At 39.3% G+C, this 20,800-nt stretch overlaps 1 protein-coding gene across 1 annotated transcript in view; it reads left to right on the forward strand.

Moving 5' to 3' along the window:
• The window catches only part of DMD (dystrophin), a 1,970,015-nt gene that overhangs the window by 1,599,681 nt on the left and 349,534 nt on the right, over positions 1–20,800 (forward strand). Inside the window, exons 55-56 of the mRNA XM_059385278.1 lie at positions 5,964–6,136; positions 16,278–16,434. Coding sequence (XP_059241261.1) covers positions 5,964–6,136; positions 16,278–16,434 — 330 coding nt within the window. The remainder of the gene's footprint in view (positions 1–5,963; positions 6,137–16,277; positions 16,435–20,800) is intronic.

Genomic DNA, 20,800 nt, shown 5'->3' on the forward strand with positions numbered 1-20,800 from the left:
TTACCTTTATTTGCCTACTAATAGCTTTCAGAAAAGATTAGAGATTGTGTGTCTGTAATGAATTTTATAGGGAGATGTGGTCACTTATGTTTGTTCTTCCTGCAGCTTTTTGTTCATTTCCTTGCTGACATCTTGGTTGTATTCATGATAGGGAGGTCATTGTTTGCTGAGTTCTTTTTTTAGACAAGTAATTCCATGTACATAGGAAAGAAAATATTTGGATACTGGTACCCAGGCTGTTTTGGAATACTATCATAACCATTTGTTTGGAAAATAAAAAGAGGAGTGTTGCCCTAACTGACTCTCGACATCTCTCTTCTTTATCTTGGTTTTAGTAAAACTTTTATTAGTTTTCATATTCTTCCCCAGTTGTCTTATTACTTAGGGACCCAGTGGGATTATTCTACTTGTTGAATGAGAGAGTAGAAATATAATAATCCATGATCCTGTGTTTGTCGTACTTCTTGTAAACTTTTATTCTCAGTGCCTTCCTGAAAGAAGGTCTGCATCCTGCTTAGTTTAAGGACCTCAGTTACATTCCATCTGCTGCTTCCTAACACACATCATGTGTTCCAATCAGGCTGTGTTGTTCATTGTTCTGCTTCTAAACTTCTTTTTTTTTTTTTTAAAGATTTTATCCATTTATTTGACAGAGAGAAATCACAAGTAGGCAGAGAGGCAGGCAGAGAGAGAGAGGAGGAAGCAGGCTCCCTGCTGAGCAGAGAGCCCGATGCGGGACTCGATCCCAGGACCCTGAGATCATGACCTGAGCCGAAGGCAGCGGCTTAACCACTGAGCCACCCAGGCGCCCCATTGTTCTGCTTCTAAACCAAATTTGCTCCCATCTTCTGCCATTCTTACACACTTCTTCACAGTGAGAACGCTCTCTTCGGTCACTCTCTCTCTCGGTCTTATCCATCCTTCAAGGCTCAAACCGAGTCGCATTAGTTCATGAAGTCTATCACTTGATTTCCACCCTGATTCTCTCAGAAGAGCAATCCTTATATTAGCTATTGCATATTAAAGGCTTGTTGTGTTCTGGACACGGTTCAAAGTATTTCACAAAAATTATTCATGCAACCCAGCTGTGAATTACTATTTAATATTTAGTGAAGCCAAAGAGTTTTCAAACTTAAGCAGCTCGTAAGGGAAAGAGAAGGGACAGACTCAAACCATGATTCCTTAATGGCACTTCACCATTGCTTTTCCCTGGAGACTGAGAAAGGGCACTTAAGACAGGAGAAGACTAGACTCTTGGACAAGAAGGGGGTGTGAGATTTGAAAAAGTTCTCCAGGAAATGAGATTCTTCCTACTCCTAAAACCGCTGGGCTGTGGACATGCCACTTGCCTTACCACTGAATTTCTTGATATCACCTTGGAGATTTTCTCTCCAAGTACACAGAACTTGAAGCTCTATAGTTCCTGGTGGGGGGAGGCAAAAAATTACAGATTTTACTGGCACCCATTTTCTCAATTATCTTACGTTCTCTCTTGTTCAGTTGAGTATGTCTCTGTCCACTGCTTCAGATGTGTTTAACAGTCTCATGTTATTAAGACCATACAGAGACTCTTGAGGTATGGAAAACATAACTCTGCATTGGCTGATGGCAGAACTAGATTGGCTGAAACTGAGGTAGGAGTGTGACTACCAGGAAGAATTCACTGGGATTTTTTAAATTTTTTTAAAGATTTTATGTATTCATTTGACAGAGATATAGAGAGAGAGCATGAGCAGCGAGAGAGGCAAAGGGGGAGGGAGAAGCAGACTCCCCAGTGAGCAGGGAGCCCAATGCGGGGGGCTAGATTCCAGGACCCTCAGACCATGACCTGAGCTGAAGGCAGACACTTAACAGACTGAGCCACCCGGGTGCTCCTATTGGGAAAATTTTAAAATGAATAGAGGGGAAAAAAAAAACTCAGAGGCAACATAGCCTAGTGGTTAACAACAACAGTCCCTAGAGTTCCAACAGTCTGGGTTTGAAATCTGGCTGCATGGTTTATTAGCCATGTGACCTTGGGCATTTTTACTTAAACTTCTCTGAAATTTCACTCTTGTGTATGTAAAATGCAAATACTAATTATGTCTACCCGAGAAAGTTCCTGAGAGGCCTCAGCAGCTCACGAACATCCAGTGCTCTGGCCAGCGTCTGGTGTAGCATAAGTCTTATACACATTGTCGTGGCCGCTGCACTTGTTTTTATGGTTATATAACAAATACCTTTCCCCCTGTTCATTTATTATTGTTCTTTTTAAAGAATACAATTACAAAAAGAAGAGAAACATTAGATAGGCTGCCTTGGATGTGGTGACTCTAGCTTTGAGTGATTTTTTTTTTTTTTTTTTTAGTTATGTCAGAAGTAAAATAAAACTACCTAAAAATGCCTGCAAAAGTTCCTTTTTGTCTGGGTGGGCTATGGTCTGAGAATTCTCTTTACTAAACCCCCCTTGCTTTTCTGTGGCCATCTTAAGCTAAATGCGATCATGGTAGTTTTATGCGGGTATGAGTGTTCCTTCCTACCTGTCCTGTCAATGTCTCCTCCTACCAAAAACTCATGCTGCCCACTTGTATTGAGAAATCTCCACTACAGCATGGCAGCTTCCTTAAAAAACAAACAAACAAACAACAAAAAAAAATGCCTTCGGCGCTCACCGACACTCCACTCCATTCTAGAGCAGGCTACCTGAGTCCCATAGCTTGACAGATTCCCTACCAGCCTATTGTCCCCAAAGAACATGGGCGAGCTACATTGATACTGATGTGTCAAGTCAGTACTTGGTGTAATGTTCACGTGGCTCTTGTAGACAAAGGAACACATTGCTGAAGGGAGAATTTCTGTTCTGGCAGTAAGGATATTTTTTAGTCAGGAGACCTCAGAAACTTCCAGGTTTTGCTCACAGATGGTCCCAGATGCACAATAATCAAATAAGAAGTGAAAAGGGTAGTCAGGATCCCGTTTTTCATGCAGAATAAATCAATCCATGTGGGTCAATTTCCAATCAAAATCAGTAATGCTGACTTTCTGGGTGTTTTTCCCTCAATAGCTGTTTATTCCTCCCTTGTCAGGAGTAGTCTTGTTCAGCTTAGGCAACTTCTGTCTCTTCTAGCCAGTGCTCATAGCAAATGGGGCAATGGGAACAGCCCAAGATCTTCTAGAGTCAACATAACTCAAGTTCTATTACTTACGAGATAGGTGACTTTAGGTGAGTCAGTTAAACAACTGTCTACCTCAGTGCTCTCATATGAAAAACAGAGAAAACATGTACTTCATGGCACCAAGAGGAAGAATAAAGAGGCACATTTGTGTTTTATACCTTTTACTGTTCATGTCATTTGTCACTCTCAGCCAGCACCATGACCCAGAGAAGGAATACTGAGCTATGAGTTACCTTTTGGCTAATGCCAAGACTTGACTTCAACCACTCTGAACTTCCAAGGGGTGGGGGGGGGGTAGTTTTTATGCCAACACATATGAGGTGTGGCAGGAAATTACCATCAATATTTAGGTGGTAATATGAATTAAATAAAAAGCACGTGCTAGATTTTAGGAAGTATAAAGACTGAGCTGTCTCTTGCATACCTCTCATTTTCTCCCAGCTGAGACTAGACAGATAATCAGTCCTCAGTAAATACTGGTTTACCGATTTTCTATTTACTTCTTTGTGGATGACACAACAGTAATGTTTCTGTGTGGTATAATGAAAATGGTAAAGATAAAAATTAACAAATTAATGAATCAACTTCCTATTTAAGCTTGGGAAGACCTCTCATTTTTTCAAGGAGGTATCGATGACTTCCTGATATACATAATCTTGAGGAACCATTGATAGAGCCTGGGTCTCAGTCTCAATGCAGCATATAAAAATTCAGGTGAACTCCCATTTGTATTTATGTTAATGAAGAAAGTTTGTTGTATTAATCACAATATATCTTATTTTCTTGAGCAACTAAAGGTTTGGTTTCAATGCCCTAAGTGTATCCTCTGAGGCAAAGTTTTCAATCAAGTACTATAAGAAGAAAAGTAAAGTAAAAAGAGAAAAGTGGGGGAATTATGTAGATAACTTGGATCTATTTGCTTTGGAGTCCTGATTTATTCAGATAAATTAACCTCACTTTTCTCCTTTTCTGAGGAAGTGGCAAATTCGGGAGGGCAGTTTGTGCCGTGTAGGTATGCACACCTAGAAGAGAAATATGTTTGTTTTATCAGACTCCATTTGGCAAGACGCCCAGTGCTAGTTTTCCAACACATGAACTCGTTTCAAAATCAGGCTATTTCCTTCTAGAAGGAGCCTGTTTGTGATGGGATAGAGGTAGAGGTTACTGGTCTGTTAGAGTATTTCCCTTCTTTCATCATTGGATGTCCTTCGATCTGTTTTCCCCCTCGTGGCTTCCCATCACAGAGAATGGGACAAAATTCTCTTTAGGGTTCCATCCATGATACTTCGGCTGCCAAAAAGAGTGATGGGAAACATTCATCGTCCATCTACCTGACCTGTGCAACATTCTGAATGTAAGAATCAGAGACTGAAAATGCAGGCCAGTCCTTCAGAATTGCTAACATGTTATTGCGGCCACTGCCCCCTTGCCTCAGAAGAGTAATTTAATTCTATTTTAGAAAGAGGGAACAGAAAAAAATAAAAGTTCCTAGTTACACAGATCAATCCAATTGTTCAGAGCTTCAGAATGAATTTTTCAACTTGTTGAACAGAAGCATACAAATCTCTAAAAGCAAGTCAGATAATGTACAAAGCCTCCATTCATTGTGTAGGCAGAAAGGAATGCTGGTCCCCGGCAGCTCTCTAAGGAATGTTCCTTTGGCTTTGAGTGTTCTGTTGGGAACAAGGAGGGAAACACATATATAAAATGAATTTATAATGTCTCTGGCTTATAATGGCAAAATGATAAGAAAAGTTGGCTGTTTAATATAAACTGTCAGTTGCATATTCCAGGCCTCCTCTCTTTGAGGTCCCTCCCACACCCACGGGCCTGGCCACCGGTTAGCGAGGAGTACAAAGTGGCTGTTTATTATTATTGACTGGTGAAGCCTGTGCTCTGAAATTCATTCTGTCAACAGAATGTAAGCAAAGTTGGCATTTTAAAGCAGGACTCTTTCAGTCGCTGGTTTTTCTCAGGATTGCTATGCAACAGGATCAGTGCTGTAGTCCCCGGTTCAAGCTGAAAATGTTACACAGGAAGACATACCATGTAAAGGTCAGATTCTTCTACTGTGATAATTTTCTTGTTCTGTGTATATACAAATGAGGTGGAATGTGTAATCTCTTACGATAACTCTTATCAAGGTCCTGTGGACTTTCTACCTGTCAAGCCTAAAAATACGATGGTATTTTAAATGGAAAATCTTACTAATGAATGTATGATGCTGTAATAAATGTGTGATGCTATAATGCCAAGGTGAACTTGATGTGTATTGTCAAGAAGATGCTCTCCTATGATAGAATCCCATTAATGTGCTGGAGCTGTGGACCGAGCACAACCTTGTTTATTAGTCTCTCCATGCTTTTATGGTCTGAGTCAACTCTACAGATTACTTAGATGCATGGAAAATATGACTTAACCCGTAGTGTAATGAAATGATTGGCCCTGGGATGCACTTCATCATGGAATGTTATTTCATATCACTTCCAGAAAACATCATCTTTTGTCTGTGGACCCGTCAGTGTAACTTACAAAATTCGTAAAGTTGCAGGTGCATCATGTTCCAATTCATATCATTGAGGAACAAATTTATTAGACCTAATAAGTTGTCCACTGCCAATCTACATAATAACATGAAGAGATAATGAACCAAGAAGAGTGAGTTGGAGGTGCATCTTCTTGTTAGGTGGCCTAATTGAAACGTCTTTTGAATAGGCAGCTTATTTTTTACAGTTCTCCAGACTCACATTTAGCCAATCTCTTCTGTTTGGTAATTCTTCCCGTGTTCTTCTTCCTGCTGTCTCATAGGACCTCCAAGGAGAAATCGAAGCTCACACAGATATCTATCACAACCTGGATGAAAATGGCCAAAAAGTCCTGAGATCCCTGGAAGGTTCTGATGACGCAGCCCTGTTGCAAAGACGTTTGGACAACATGAACTTCAAGTGGAGTGAGCTTCGGAAAAAGTCTCTCAACATTAGGTAGGAAAAGATCGGGGACGAAAAAGCCAGAAATGAATTAAAATGGGAAGATTTCTTTCCCTTTCGTAGCTCAAGCAGCTAATATCTCATATGTTTATGTAAATCACCCAATTTCACAATGATTCATTTTATTTTGAATAAATGAATCATTCATTTGCTTGGTATGGAGATGATACTTGAGGGTTCAGATTAGATTAAAATGGCAGTGTTTTATAACCATGGGAGAGATGCATATTAAGGCATTAGAGTGAATTTAAATGAGGAACACAGCTATCCTAATTTGATAGAGTTCTCTCTTGGCTTACCACAGGATTATACAGAAAGTGATAAAATCAATATATATTTATCATGGAATTCTTTTTTTGGCATTATTCTAAATGCATAACAGAGGGCATTCCTTAAATACCCTGATGCCTTGTAACTTTCGAGGAGACCTCTCCATAGCTCCTGCAGCTAGGGAGAGGTTATAGAAACATCTGGTCTTTAGCTCCCTCTCAGATTTTGTTATGGCGTCCTCTGGAAACTAAGCCTTTGGTTGTTCTCTACTCTCCTCTCTTGTATAGTTGCCCCTTTCTTTTTATCACCTTTTTCCTGAGAAGCTAGTGAATACAGCTCAGCGTTGTTATAAGGAGTGCAGAGTAAAACTCTTGCTACACCCATTATGAATTGGTTCAGTGGGGGGTCAAAGAGCAGAAATAGTTAAGTGAAATGCCCAGTGTCACGTAAATGACATGGGAAGTTCAGAGAGTGGAGGTCAGGTCTCCTGCTTTCTAATCAGTCGCTTGTCCTAATTCACATGTCTTCATAAAAATGTGTTGTGCTTTGTTCTGTGTCTAGGAGAGGGGTCAGACTGGAGGGTTGGTAGAAGAGAGTGAATAAGCATCGCGGTGGTTACGAGGGAGCGCACTAAACCCTGAGAGGTGGTACTACCTCTAGGTTGTAAGATTACAGAATGGAGATTTCTTTTTCTTCCTTACTGTTCTTCTGAATTGGCCAGGCTTTTGACATACAGCATATTTACTTCAATAATGAGGGAAAGTACCACTGAAATTTCGTAATACAAAAGCACTCTAGTAAATACCTGTATTAATGTGAAATAATAAGAATGATAGCAACTAATGCACGGTGCATCACCAATCGTTACATGCCATGGACACTTTATATTTCTTGACCCACTTAATGCTCTCAGCAGCCCTACATGTTAGGCCCTGTTTTTATTCTGTCTTTATATTTAAAGAAAGTGAGGTACAGAGGGGCTAAATAATTTTTGTCTAAGGTCATTTAGTTAGTAAGTTACAGGTCCAAGACTGAATACAGGGGGTCCGGCTCCACGCTCTGAGCTTTTAACCATCATATTATCCTGTAGAGTATAAAGCAGAAAGAAAAAGGTAGGACTCACCTTACTTTGACACATAAATACATACTACATGAAAGGATGGAAAAGAGAAACAGATATTTCTAGGAGAAGGAAAGGATTTTTTCTTTTATTACCTATAAGCTTTTACCCCCAAGTTTGCATCCCAGCTTCCAACACACTCATTTTTATCTCTCTGTTTGGTCCATGATGTTGTATCAGTGTGTTTAGGGTGCACTGGGGACAACAGAGGGCAGTGGCATTTTCAAAGGCAGCGAGACTCCATTCGCTTCCCATGGCTTAAACTCGAAGAGAGGTCAGTGAGCGTAATGACAAAGGCCACTTTCATAACCTCTGTCATTAAAAAGGAATGAGATGTGTGAAATGGGAAAGATATTGGCAGATAAATTAAAAAAGAAGAAAGTTATTCTTTTTTGCAGGGAAGAGAGAAGAAAGCTGCTCTAACTGTTCTGCACATCACTCAGTGCCTATCCTCTCCTTCATGTGAACTTGATGAAATGAAAGAGCAATCGAAAGCGGCAAACAGCGTGTCAGCCAAAATATGGGCTCTTCGTTCTCAGCAATTTCCCATATGCCAGGCCCTGCAGTTTAATTCTTGCTGTCATTAATCAAGTAGAAAACAGTTACCTTGGCTTATCTAAGGTGCTGCAAATTCCAGAATTTAAATACTCCAATCAATGGTTTCGGCTTCTATGTAGACCTTTCTCATATTACACTTTGCCTTTTAAGGACTAGCTTGCAAATTTAAAAAAAAAGAAAAGAAATAATTCTTCACATCAGAGGGCTTCAGTCCCTTTCCTGACATATCATTGAAGGAAGGGTATCGGTCAGTCCAGATTGAATGGCATATTTCAGCCAAAAGCAGCCCAGTACAGGTAACAATTTAGGATGGTGATGAGGCAGGAGAACTGGACCCTGGCAGAGTCAGACACAGAACCATTCATGATGCTTAGAAGCTGGCTTTATGAGTCTAGTCAGTTCCTCCATCAGCATTATTTTATGGTGAAAAGTCACCACAACTAAAAACTAGTTGCAAAGATAGCACAGAGAAACTGCCCGGTGTTTGCCCAAGCTATAACATTTCATCCTATAAAAGATGTAGGTTGGTTCATTATCTTAAAAGGGATTCGGAAGCCATTTTTCTATCTCAAAGTATAGAGACATCAGTATTTAATTACACAGGTGTCCATTTTTTCAAGTTTTTATTGCAATTCCAGGTAGTTAACGGGACAGTGTAATATTAGGTTCAGATGCAACATTTAGTGATTCAACACTTCCATCCATCACCTGGCACTCATCATAAGTGCCCTCCTGCATCCCCCATCACCTCCTTGGAATCCAAATGATTTTGCAGTATCCCTTTGCATTCCCTTGGCTCATAAGAGGTATCCTTGTGTTTCCGGTTCCAAGTCCAGATTATGTTGCTTTCCTTCCATTTATTTTTTTCTGCCCTATGTCTTTTCTCTGCCTATGATTATGATTCTTACGTAAGTCTCCATCATGTCTTTTTATGTTGATAGATTTGTCTCTGTTTCTTTATGCATTGATATCATCCATATCACATTTACAAAAGTATTCTTCCTTGGACATTTCTAGCACATTTTTCCCTTGCTGAAAAACTTCAGTCTTGTTGGTGCCCATATTTTACTTGTTCATTCATTTATTTTTCTCATTCCACAAATATTTACTAAGTCTTTACTATGTACTTGGCACTCTTCTAGGCACTGAGGATGCAACTGAGCAAAACTGGCAAGAGAAAAATCATGGCTTTCATGAAATTTATGTGTAGTCACCAGAATCTAGTGGCTTGTGGCTCATCTACTCTCCACCTGCTAAGACCCTGATAATCCCTTTTCTTTCCTGTTCTTCCCTTACCTCCCCCTTCCTTCCTCACCAAGCAGCAATCTAATTATTCCCCAGCATGGATTCTCTGAGCCAAAAAGATTCTGCTTTTTAACCCCATTGCTGCTCTCCACCAGTTTTCTCACTTGCCCATAGGAGTACATACGTTTGCTGGTCCTCGCCCTTGGACTGCCATCCTTCCTTTCATCCTCCACCTTTTCATCCAAATCCCTCTCTGAATATCTCCCTCTCTGATGGTTCCTTCACTTTGAGGTCTTCCCTGTACTATTATCATTTACACCGGATGGCACGTTTCTTTTAAGTATTCACGGTTGTTTCAGGGGGTTGTGCTTGCTGCCTTTAGCTAAATTAGACAAAGAAAAAAAAACGCCAAGCTCTACTATTTGAGGGGAATACTTTGGGAAGGATAGGTATTAACCCTTCTCTAAATATTTGGTAAGATTCACCTGTGCAACCATCTGGTCCAGGACTTTAGTCTGTTGGGGGTTTTTTGATGACCGATTCAATTTCATTGCTAGGTATCTGCTCACATTTTCTATTTCTTCTTGATTCAGTCTCAGAGGGCTGTATGTTTCTAGGAATTCATTCATTTCTTCTAGGTTGTCCCATTTGTTGGCATATAATTTGTATAGTAATGTTTTATAACCAATCCTTTGTATTTCTGTAATGTCCATAGTAACTCCTCTTTCATTTCTGATTTTATTCAAGTTTTCTTCCTTCTTGTGTGATCATGGTATTTCTCCTGCCAGGCAAATAGTGACTCCTCCTTCTCTTTGTGCTTGATGACTCTGACTCAAGAGTTCATATTTTGTTTATCCTCTCAAAAAACCAGCTCTTAGTCTCATTGATGTTTTGTATTGTTTTTAAGTCTCTGGTTTCATTTATTTCCACTCTGGTCTTTATTATTTCCTACCTTCTACTGACTTTGGACTTTGTTCTACTTCCTTTAGGTGTAAGATTTAATTATTTATTTGAGATTGTGCTTTTCGAGGCAGGCCTTTATCATTATAACCTTCCCTCTTAGAACTGCTTTTGCTGCATCCTAAAGTTTTTGGACCACTGTGTTTTCATTTTCATTTGCCTTCAGGTCTTTCTTGGCTTCCTCTTTGACTTTTTCATCAATCTATTGGTTTTTCAGTGACGTGTTGTTCAGCATGCATGTGTTTGTGTTTCTTGCAGTTGTTTTCTTATGATTGATTTCTAGTTTCATCTTGCTGTGGTCGGAAAAGATGTTTGATATGATTTCAGTCTTCTGAAATTTTTTGAAACTTGTTTTGTGGGTTATCACATGATCTATCCTGGAGAGTCTTCCATGTACACTTGAAGAGAATGTGTATTCTGCTGTTTTGGGCTAGAATGTTCTGTATGTATCTGTTAAGGCCATCTGGTCTAATGTGTCATTCAAAGCCACTGTTTCCTTACTGACTTTCTGTCTGGCTAATTTATCCAAGCTCTAAATGAGTCAGTGAGGTAGAGTAGAAGGAATCTTGGACTGGCATTTGGGCGACCTACTTTCTCGTCTGGCTCCATTACTAACTGCCTAGCATATAATCTTGAGCATATAACTGCTTCAGAGTTAAGCATAGACATGGGCAGTCTCTTCAATTTCCCTAGAAATTCTACCAACCTATTATTTTTAATTGTGCTGTTACTTTATACGAATCTAGGCAAATTTTGAAACTTTCTGCATTGGTTTCCTAATATTTAAATGGCACCGATGAAGTTCAAAGGTAGGGTGTAAGAAAAAGTAGATAAGATGTCTTGGAGAGAAAAGAATCCTTTAATTGAAATTGTATAGTACCATCTCATAATTTAGTTCAAGGAAAGTATATGCCATCTGCTCCATGTGCATTATGTCCAAGAGGTATAAGAAGAAATAAATACTCAGTGAGAGTTGAATGCCACCAAACAAAGCAAAACACTAACTGTTTTAGGTGTGAGAAAAATAAAGTAAAAGATGTTCACTTGCATGCATACATACACTCATGAGCAAATTCACACACACACACACACACACACACACACACACACAGTTATTGATGACATTATCCAACATCAGAATTGTGATCAGCCAAAGAAAAAATGTTTCTCTTTCTAAAAGATTCCATTTCTACAACCTTGTGTTTTAATTTTGGAAAATATTAACAATTTGGGAAGCAGTCTAGTGAATTTTTTCCATAAGAAATATGCATGCAGATTTTAATTCAATCTGTCACCAGATTATATTTTCCAGATTATTATATATACTATTAGCCGTGAGAAGCACATACATTGTCAACAACAATTTCAGAAAGATTTATATTCTGTGAGGTTTTCATATTTGGGAGAAAAACTTTTGAATGCTATATGCCAATATTCACTTTTATGGGATTCTGAATGTTAATTTGAGAGGCATGAGTACCAACATGATACAGTCCACAACAGAAATACAACTCTTAGAGAGTAATCGGTATTAGAAGTTAAAATATCTTAAAGGTTTTTCTATGATAGACAATAAACAAAGAGCAAAAGGAAGCACAGTCTTTCTAGTTTAAGGAAGAAAAAATGCAACTTAGACATTGGCTATTTCTGACCTCCTTTCTCTTACTCTTGGAATGTTAATTATGTTTGAAAGTTAGAGTTCACGGCCCAGCTGGACAAAAAAAAAAAAAAAAGTTTACTTCTCTTTGAGTTTAATTCTCTCTCTTTATTTAAATCCCCCAAAGCTCCCATTTTATGTCTATGATTCCTTATTACTTCTGCATTCTTACCTTCTCTTTCTATATGCTCAAGTGCTATCTCATTACACAGGGGTACCCAAGATATACAGGAGGACATCATTAGTTCTACCAAAGGAGTCAAAGTGAAAAAAGAATTCAGTTTAACACATCTTGCTTTAAGAATACATGCCTTTCAGGGGCTCCTGGGTTGGGCCACTGCCTTTGGCTCGGGTCATGGTTCCGGGGTCCTACGATTGGGTCCCGTGTCAGGCTCCTTGCTCAGTGGGGCGCCTGCTTCTCTCTCTGCCTCTCCCTGCCACTCTGCCTGCTTATGCTCTCTCTCTCTGACAAATAAATAAGTAAAATATTTAAAAAAAAAAGAATACATGCCTTTCAGAGTAAAGCTTTATTAAGGATTTCAAACTAGGCATCAACCCATTCATAATTGAAATATCTGTGTCTAGAGAACTAACAATCACTTTAGCAGCTTTTATAATTCTTAGCACCCTGATACCAAAGGGTTCCTTAAAGACAAGCATTGTATCCTGACATACCTAGAAGTTCCGTGTTTTACCTCAGCCTTACAAACTGTAGACATTACCTGCTTATTAAGGATCAACACTTGCTTGTTAAAAGCTAGTAGCCCCTCAGCTCTTGTCTTCATTAATAAAGATTAATAGAAAATGGTTAAGAGCTAAGTATGCCCCTTCAAAACCTCCACATTATTTTCCATTGAGTAGTCAGTAGGGGTAAATAGAGTATATTTGCCAATCACCAGGAAGGCTTTTTGCTCAGGGATCCAAAGCATTTGCTGAAAACCATGAAGGTTAGGATTTCCTCATATAAGAAAAGTCTGCAGCTTCCCTTTCCCATGTCTAAATACAACAGCTCAAGTTACATGCCTCCACACTGTCTTTAAACATTCGTATCCCAGCTCCCATATTTGCAAAACAAGAGGGTTGAACAAAAATCCCTGAGGTTGCTTTCAGCCCTTGGGGTCTATGATAAAACTAGGAGGGAAAAACAAAGAGTCATGGTCATTTAGAAATATTTGTTATAAAATCTTGAAAATAAAAATAGGGTGGCTCCTTCCAACAATTGCTTTAGAAATGTGTCTTGAAGACACTTCACAAGCTTAGCATAGCCAATGAAAATGTTTTCTGAGCTCGTGGTGTTTTACTACGTTTAGATAGCCTTCAAAATCATGTCCTTGACAAATGTCACTCTGCCCTGTGGAGACCGACCAGTAACGTTTAGGGCATACAGGAAATACTTCAAGAAATTCTTTCTTAAAGAACTGTCCTAGAGTTCCCCTGCTGAGTTGTGAGAGTTCTTCTTCCAAGTACAGAAAGTCTGGAGGCAGAACCTTGGAGTCTGTACCTAACACAAGCCGTTTACAGGTTTCTTAGGCCCCTGGAAGTTTGAGAACCAGGGTTTCAGAATGGTTATCTTTATATGTGTGGGTTTCGGTCAGGATCTGTTAACAGGCTGCCGTGTCCTCTCCGGCCCTTACCCAGTATCCCTTGTCCTTTGTGAACCTTCTGCTTACATTCTTGTCACCACTCTCATATGTTAGCAAGGGGGAAAAAAGTCATTTGATACGGAGTTAAGGTGATCAAACATTCCGAAATGTTACCTAGTTCCACATTCTAGGTCCCCGAGAGCCTTTTGTCTCCTGAGGTCCTAGGTCCTTCTTCCATTCCTCTGTTAACTCTCTGGACTGTCCTGCCTCCCTGGCGCTTAACATCATCTCCCTGTCTCCCTCTCTGAAATTTCTCTTAGATCCTTTAGAACTGAATTGCCCGGGTCTCGGAGCCGTGTTTTCCTCCTGCGGATACAAAGGGTTTCATTGACCTGGTAATGATTAGTCGACTCCATTTCACCTTGAGCCAGGCTTGTAGCAGTGCCTTGTGTGAATGAAGCCACAGCCAGACCCCTCACCATGGGAAGGCTGCCTTTCCGCATCTGTATCCTCCTCCAGACCCCTCCACCGGAGAAAGGGAGGTCAAGCATCCATTAGGCATCTCTACATTCTTCCTTATCTTTCACTCTGTCTACTCCCAAGGCCTAATGGAGACACAGCGGTGCTCAAAAGTTCTTTATTCTTCCATGTACTGCTTTTCCACATCCGGCGTGTGCCTCTCTCCACCTACCTCCCACATGTCCCACTCGATGTCCTCGCTTACCCTTGAGGGGACCACAGTGCAAATTCCAGACCCCCCAGGGAATCCTTGTAACCAGTAGGCATTACATGCCATTAAACTGCTAACATCTTGTATAGATTATTCTCTTTTGGGCTTATCATGGAAGAGCGGTAAGTGAAAGAGAAAGGGAACAGAAGTAGCCAAGAAGGGAACTCTATCCTCTATGCAGTCTGTGCTCTTATAATGAATCTGAAGTATTTAAGGTATTTCCAGATTCCTTTATTAGATAATAACACCCATAGCGTCTTGAATGGCTTAATTCCTCTGATGGAAATGCCTTCTGTTTTTCTGGATATAACGTTTGTATTGATCATAATAGAAAGACGGTTCAGACAATTTGAAATCAAAAGTTTATCAGCTCTAAACCTACCTCTGAGGGCTATAGTAGTTGTAATTTCAGAATTTTTTTGTGCAGAGTCAAGTGTGTACACACAAATACACACACACGAACATTTTATAAAAATAGATTATAGACAGTTTTGGAAGCTGTATTCTCACTTAGCAACAGACAGGGTGATTACTTCCTTATCCCTAAATACATGCTGATGCCATCACAGTGAATAGTGCATAGGATTCGTAGGGTTTGAACACTGCATTATATGAATTCACCGTTATATATGTAATTGACTCCCAAGTATAGAATAATTAAGTTGTTTCTACTTTGTGTCAATCATAAGTGATGCTATAAATAACATTTTTTCTACCTACATCTTTGTATGATTTTCCAGTTACTTCCTTAATATAAATTTTTTTTAACTTAAGCATATGGGTCTTGTATATGCACATTTTGAAGACTTGTAACTATAATGCTTCAGAAAGAAAACAGTCCCTCAGAAACTCTGGAACAATTTAATTCCAGTGCATAGGCACTATTTGGCGATGCTGTTTGACTAAGACCAGCAGGAGAATCGTATTTGAAATGTCAGGCTAAGTTACCCCAACAGCAAAGGGAAATGTTATTCTACCTGGATGCTTTACACCTCAATCTTTGCAGCACTAGAGACTATATTGTATTTATGTTATAGGCAGCATTAATTTTTATGAATTAATTCATAATTACTGATAATATGTAAGTAATGCAGCATACTTCTTGATTTACCTTAGGATAGAGCTTTGCTAACACTCCACGTTTCTTCTTTGTTTTCCGGATGATGATTTATTTGGTTAATTTAGCTTCTCATCCTCAAGTGAAATGTGGATTTTATAGCACAGATCATTCATTTGTATATTCTTAAATGGCTCCTACAGATTAACATGTTCTAAATACAGTTGATGGTAGAGCACTCATTCTCCTGCCTAAATTATTCATGTTTGGGGGAGGCTTTCAGGCAAGTGTCTGATTTTACTTTTCCACGTGAGTTGTTGTCTCAGTGCATTTTACACAAAGGAAACAAAGCGGAAAATGTTGGAACTTGGTGAAAACAAATCCCAGGTGCACACGAATAAAGAAGGGTAGAGGAAAAGGAGAAGCATATGGGAAGAAGAGCAGAAAGGAACAGATGCCAGATGGAAGGAGTCAATGGAAAAAGCTGCCTAGAGTGCAGAAATGGAAAAGTCAAAATGTGGGGGGAGACCTTTCCATTTCTCAAAGCAGGAAGAATTCCAGTACTAGCATGAGTCACTTGAAAACTGAGTGGTTTATATTAGTCACCGGGAGGAGCCATTTTTTTTTTCTACCAGAAACATCAAGAATCATTGACTGCAACAGTACAGAAAAGCAATCCATTCCACTGTATGTTTCATGCCAAAAGTCTCAGAATTCTGCAAGAGGAAATACACATAGGGCTAAACGCTGTCTACCCTCAAAATTGCTGTCAAAATGCCCCCATTATATGGCTCATAAAAGCAGAGAGCTAGATTTTTACTGAGGACTGCTAGATGGTTCACTATAGGTTTACCTACTATGGAAAGAACCAAACCAATGTACTTTCAGTGGGATTGTTAGACTCAACAAGCACCCTTCTAGATATTTTGACTTAGTGTCTCCTGCTGCTTTTCAGGTCTCATTTGGAAGCCAGTTCTGACCAATGGAAGCGTCTGCACCTTTCTCTTCAGGAACTTCTGGTATGGCTCCAGCTGAAAGATGATGAGTTATGCCAGCAGGCACCCATCGGAGGCGACTTTCCAGCAGTTCAGAAGCAGAATGATGTACACAGGGTAGGACATTTTTAAGACAGGTGCCTTGCACCAAGTCAACTTTTTTAGGGATGGTTTTGAAATGCGTTTTTGATTGAAATTAGGTTGACTAGAAATCTTCAGTTAGTCCAGGGTCAATTATAAGTAATCCAAACCATTGTTATTTTAAATATCAAAAGTGTCCACGTGAATAATAGCCTCTAAGAATTTGTCCTTCTCTTTTAGCGATTTTTAAAGACATTATGTTATGGAAAATATAAAACATACCAAATCGGAGAGAATCCTATAATGAGGAGCCCTTACCCATCAAGACTTCAACAATTATCAGCTCATAGCTGATCTTACTTCTTCTAGACCACTGCCGGTCCTCTATTATTTTGAAGTAAATATCAGGCATGGATCATTTAATTCATAAATAATTGAGAAAATATCTCAAAAGATAAGGATACATTCCTTCAAAGAGACCACATGGCTACTATAGTGCTTTTTAAGTGTCAATAGTTTTATTCTAACAAATATCCCAGCATTATTCAAGTTTCCACTTTTAACACACATATCTTAAATGTTTTAACATGTTTTTTGTTTAAATGAGAATTGAAATAAGTGTCACACATTGTATTTGGTTAATTTGTCTCTTAAATACATTTTGTAAAAATGTTTATTTTGAAATAAGTATAGATCCACGGTGAGTTGTAAAAATCGTACAGTTTCCATATGCGTTTCATCCAGTTTGCTCTAATGGTTACATCTTATATAAGACCATAAATATTGTTATTTCAACAGACACTGTAAAAAGGTACAGTTACAGCATGGCTCAATTCAGACTATCCACATTTCAAGCACACAGTAGCCCATGTGACTCATGGCTGCCATATTGAACAGTACAGTTCAATAGGTTTGATCAGATTCAGATTTGACTTTGGTAAGATTGTTTCATAGATGGTTGTGTATTCTTCCATCATCGGGTGGTGTATAATGTCTTGCTTTCTCTTTAACATGTGTGATTTTGGCAGCTGTTCATGATCAATGACTAGGGGTTACAATATGATAATTGCCTATTTCTATAATTTCATCTTCATTTATTAACCAGAGGACTTAGGTGGAAAAAAAGTCATTCATCTATTATTTGGGCACCCAGTATACAGTGACCAATTGTTCCTCTCTCCTTCTCTCTCTCTCTCTCTCTCTCTCTCCCTGTTTTGCTCTTTCTTGTATTTCCATTTTCTCTATTGGACTCTGAGTGGGGAAGTCAGAGATTTGGTCTTGCTCATTTCTAAGACCCTCATACCTAGTGAAGTGTCTGGTATACATTGGATACTGATAAGTGTTTTTGAAATGAGAATAAAAGGCACAAGAACAGAAATGAACGGCAAAGCAAGGAAATGAGTAACACACTATAAAAGTTTGATAAAATGGTAGCACTTTTATATGTTCAGCATTTAAAGAAAGATCTCTATGGAGATACAGCCAAAGGTGGCATCTTGAAGGAAGTCAAAGGTTTATATTATTCCAGAGAAGAAGATATAGAAGATTACTCAAAGGGAAGAGACCGTGAGGGAAGATCCAGGAGTCTCTGAAAAAAATTGCCAAGGAAACTGACAGTTTCTTCTTTAGCCATTCCCCTTCATAAAATTCAGAACATTAAATTAGCTCTGTGGTAGGGTGGAATATAATAGTGACATTTTTTAAATGTTCTAACTTTGAATAAATAGTCAAAACACTCTGGTGTATGTGTAGAAGAGCATTCATTGAGACAGAAGGGCATTTTAAATAGAATGCGTTATATGATATAAAGAAATGAGACGGAATTTCTACAAAAGGTGTAATTTTAGTCTAATTCTAGAAACCAAAGATGAATCATTGAACAAGCACACTGAAAGTCAGGAGAGACTGTAGTCACATTCTTCCATAAGTTAGATTGTGATTGCTACTTTGTTCGTCAGCTGTGAAGATGAGGAATTTGGTCCAAATAATTTTTACAGTCCCTACTAGCCAGCATCTTCTTATAAATAGTCCCTCACTATCCCTGGTTATTGGTTTTTGTCACTTGTTAACAGTGGTAAAACGTTAGTACTTATTCTCAGTCGTTTTACACAGGAATCCCATAACTAGTTACATGCTTTTGGGAGAGGGTGAAGCTAGAGTTACAGCTGACATGCACCGGACTGAAAGGAATTAAGCCCCACTTGGCTAGCGGGCTTGTTCAGATACCCATCTGTTACCCTTCTTTGACTTCTCAGGACTTCCAGCCCATGGATAACTGTTCTATACATTAGTTCCACTACTCCTCTATCTTCGCCTCTCTCCCAATCTAACTTAGATTCAACCATAAAACATTTAATAACTCCCAACACCTTAAGACCTGTGCTTTACCATCCTTTTGTAGCTGCCATCTGCCAAAGCTCAAAGCTTGGAAGATCTAACTACTTTCCCCTGTCCAAACAACAATGGAGCAGACCAGTATAATCACTTTTTCAAGATGACAAGCCAAGGCTTCCTTTGATGAGCCCAATACGTCACTGAGTTAGTTTGCCTCCAAAATGGTTCCTGACTCCATCTACTGTAGTCATCATAATAGTCACAGAAGTCCATTTCTCCTAACCTTTCTGCATGTACTCTTGGCACCCTACAGTGCCGTCTTTACATTTCAGCCAGAGTAATTTACGTAAAAACATACATTGAATTATGTCAATCCCCATCTTAGCCCTATTTAGTGGCTTCTCCATGCCATGGAGAAAAGGCCAAAATCTTCAGCAAGGGCCCCAACCTTCTCTTTTCTCCCTGCTCTTCCTCTTGCCCTCTGGCCAACAGCCATGCCACCTTCTTTTGGTTTGTGCAGTTCTCTGTGTTCTTCCCAGGTGGTGCTTGGAACATGCTGGTCCTCTGTCTGAAGCCCTTTCCACCTACACATACCCCTTTATAATTTCCTGGCTAACATCTGATAAGCTTTTACATCTTGGCTCAGACATCAAGCAAGCTTTTCCCTGCTGCCCACATTTGACCAGATCTTCCTCTACATGTTCTCATACACAGTCTACATTTCCTTCTGCAGCTTAATATTCTTTGTCACCACACATCTGTGTAAATACGTGATTCATGTCCATCACCTTCGCTAAACCATGTTCTCCAAGAAGACTTCTTTTGGGGAGAAGGTTGTCATTTTTATACCCAGCCCTTAATAAGGTGCCTAGTACAGGGTGTACACTAACTAGGTAAAGAAACAAAGGAATTAAGGAAGAAAGGGAAGAAGGGAAAGAGGAAGGCAAAAAATCAATCAGTGATCTGATCTTAACCTTGTTGGTTCTTCTCTAGTTTACTGAGACCAAGGGCAGGGAAAGAAAGAAGAGAGAGGGATGTTCCTTCCTCACTGCAGGATTTTTCTGTTTGTTCCCAACTCAGCATCCGTGTGTACTGTGGAGAGCTCCTTTGATGCCCACTGTTTTTACTTGGGGTCTGGCCCAATGTTTGACAAGCTTCTCTTTGTACCCTTAAGAAAACTTCTCGTCACAAAACACTCTTCCTCCCTCAGAGAACATCATCACTCTGAAGTGTTGATGAGAAAACAATTTAGCACCCTGTTTACTCAGAGTTTTGTCATATTTATGCAGTAGCCCTTTTAGAGTTGCAGAGGAATGCCTGTCTAGTTAGTAATGCTCCTGGTGCCTGTTGGCAAGAACAACAAAGGAAAATCCTTGAAACTGGGTCTCTTTATCTGATCTTCTGAACTTCCTTAGGAATAGAGAAAGGAAATATAATCAGTGCAAAACTCTGTCAAAACCTAGTCTTTAGCAGGTTTTGTATTTGTGGACTTGTTTTACGTTGCCGCATTCCTAGTATTATAAATTGTCTTGCTCTTTGTGAGTTTCTGGATTCAAATACTGTTGATGTAGAATGTTTAGTATCAAGATGAGTCATTTGTTATCATAGACTTATTCCACATGTATTTGGTGTGTCACTTTTTTTTCAAATCCCCTGCTATCTATTGTAAATTATTAATGCCCCTGGTCATTACTTTCTGTGGGAATCGAAATCCCATTAGAATGTCAGAAGTCAAAGCTATAGAAAAACGTTTTTCACTTTTCTCTAAATCAGGATGTTTATGAAAGAGGTGACTTATATTTTCTTTGGATATCATTACAGATTAATGATAACATTTTATAGCAAAATATCGTTGTGTCTTATACTCTTAAAGCAAAAATATGTAGTCATTCTCAAGCACTTTGGTGGAGGGGTGTGTGGTTTTCTTATAGGTAAAATTCCAAAACAATCCACACAGGTAGTTAGGGACTGCAGACTCACTCCCCAAAGCAATTTTCACACCCATGGGAGTGGATCTTTGTTCCCCAAACCAGCTGGGCAGCATAACAAGGGCAACTGGCTCTCAGGC

The sequence above is a fragment of the Mustela nigripes genome, chromosome X, assembly GCF_022355385.1.
Source record: "Mustela nigripes isolate SB6536 chromosome X, MUSNIG.SB6536, whole genome shotgun sequence".
Lineage (NCBI taxonomy): Eukaryota > Metazoa > Chordata > Mammalia > Carnivora > Mustelidae > Mustela > Mustela nigripes.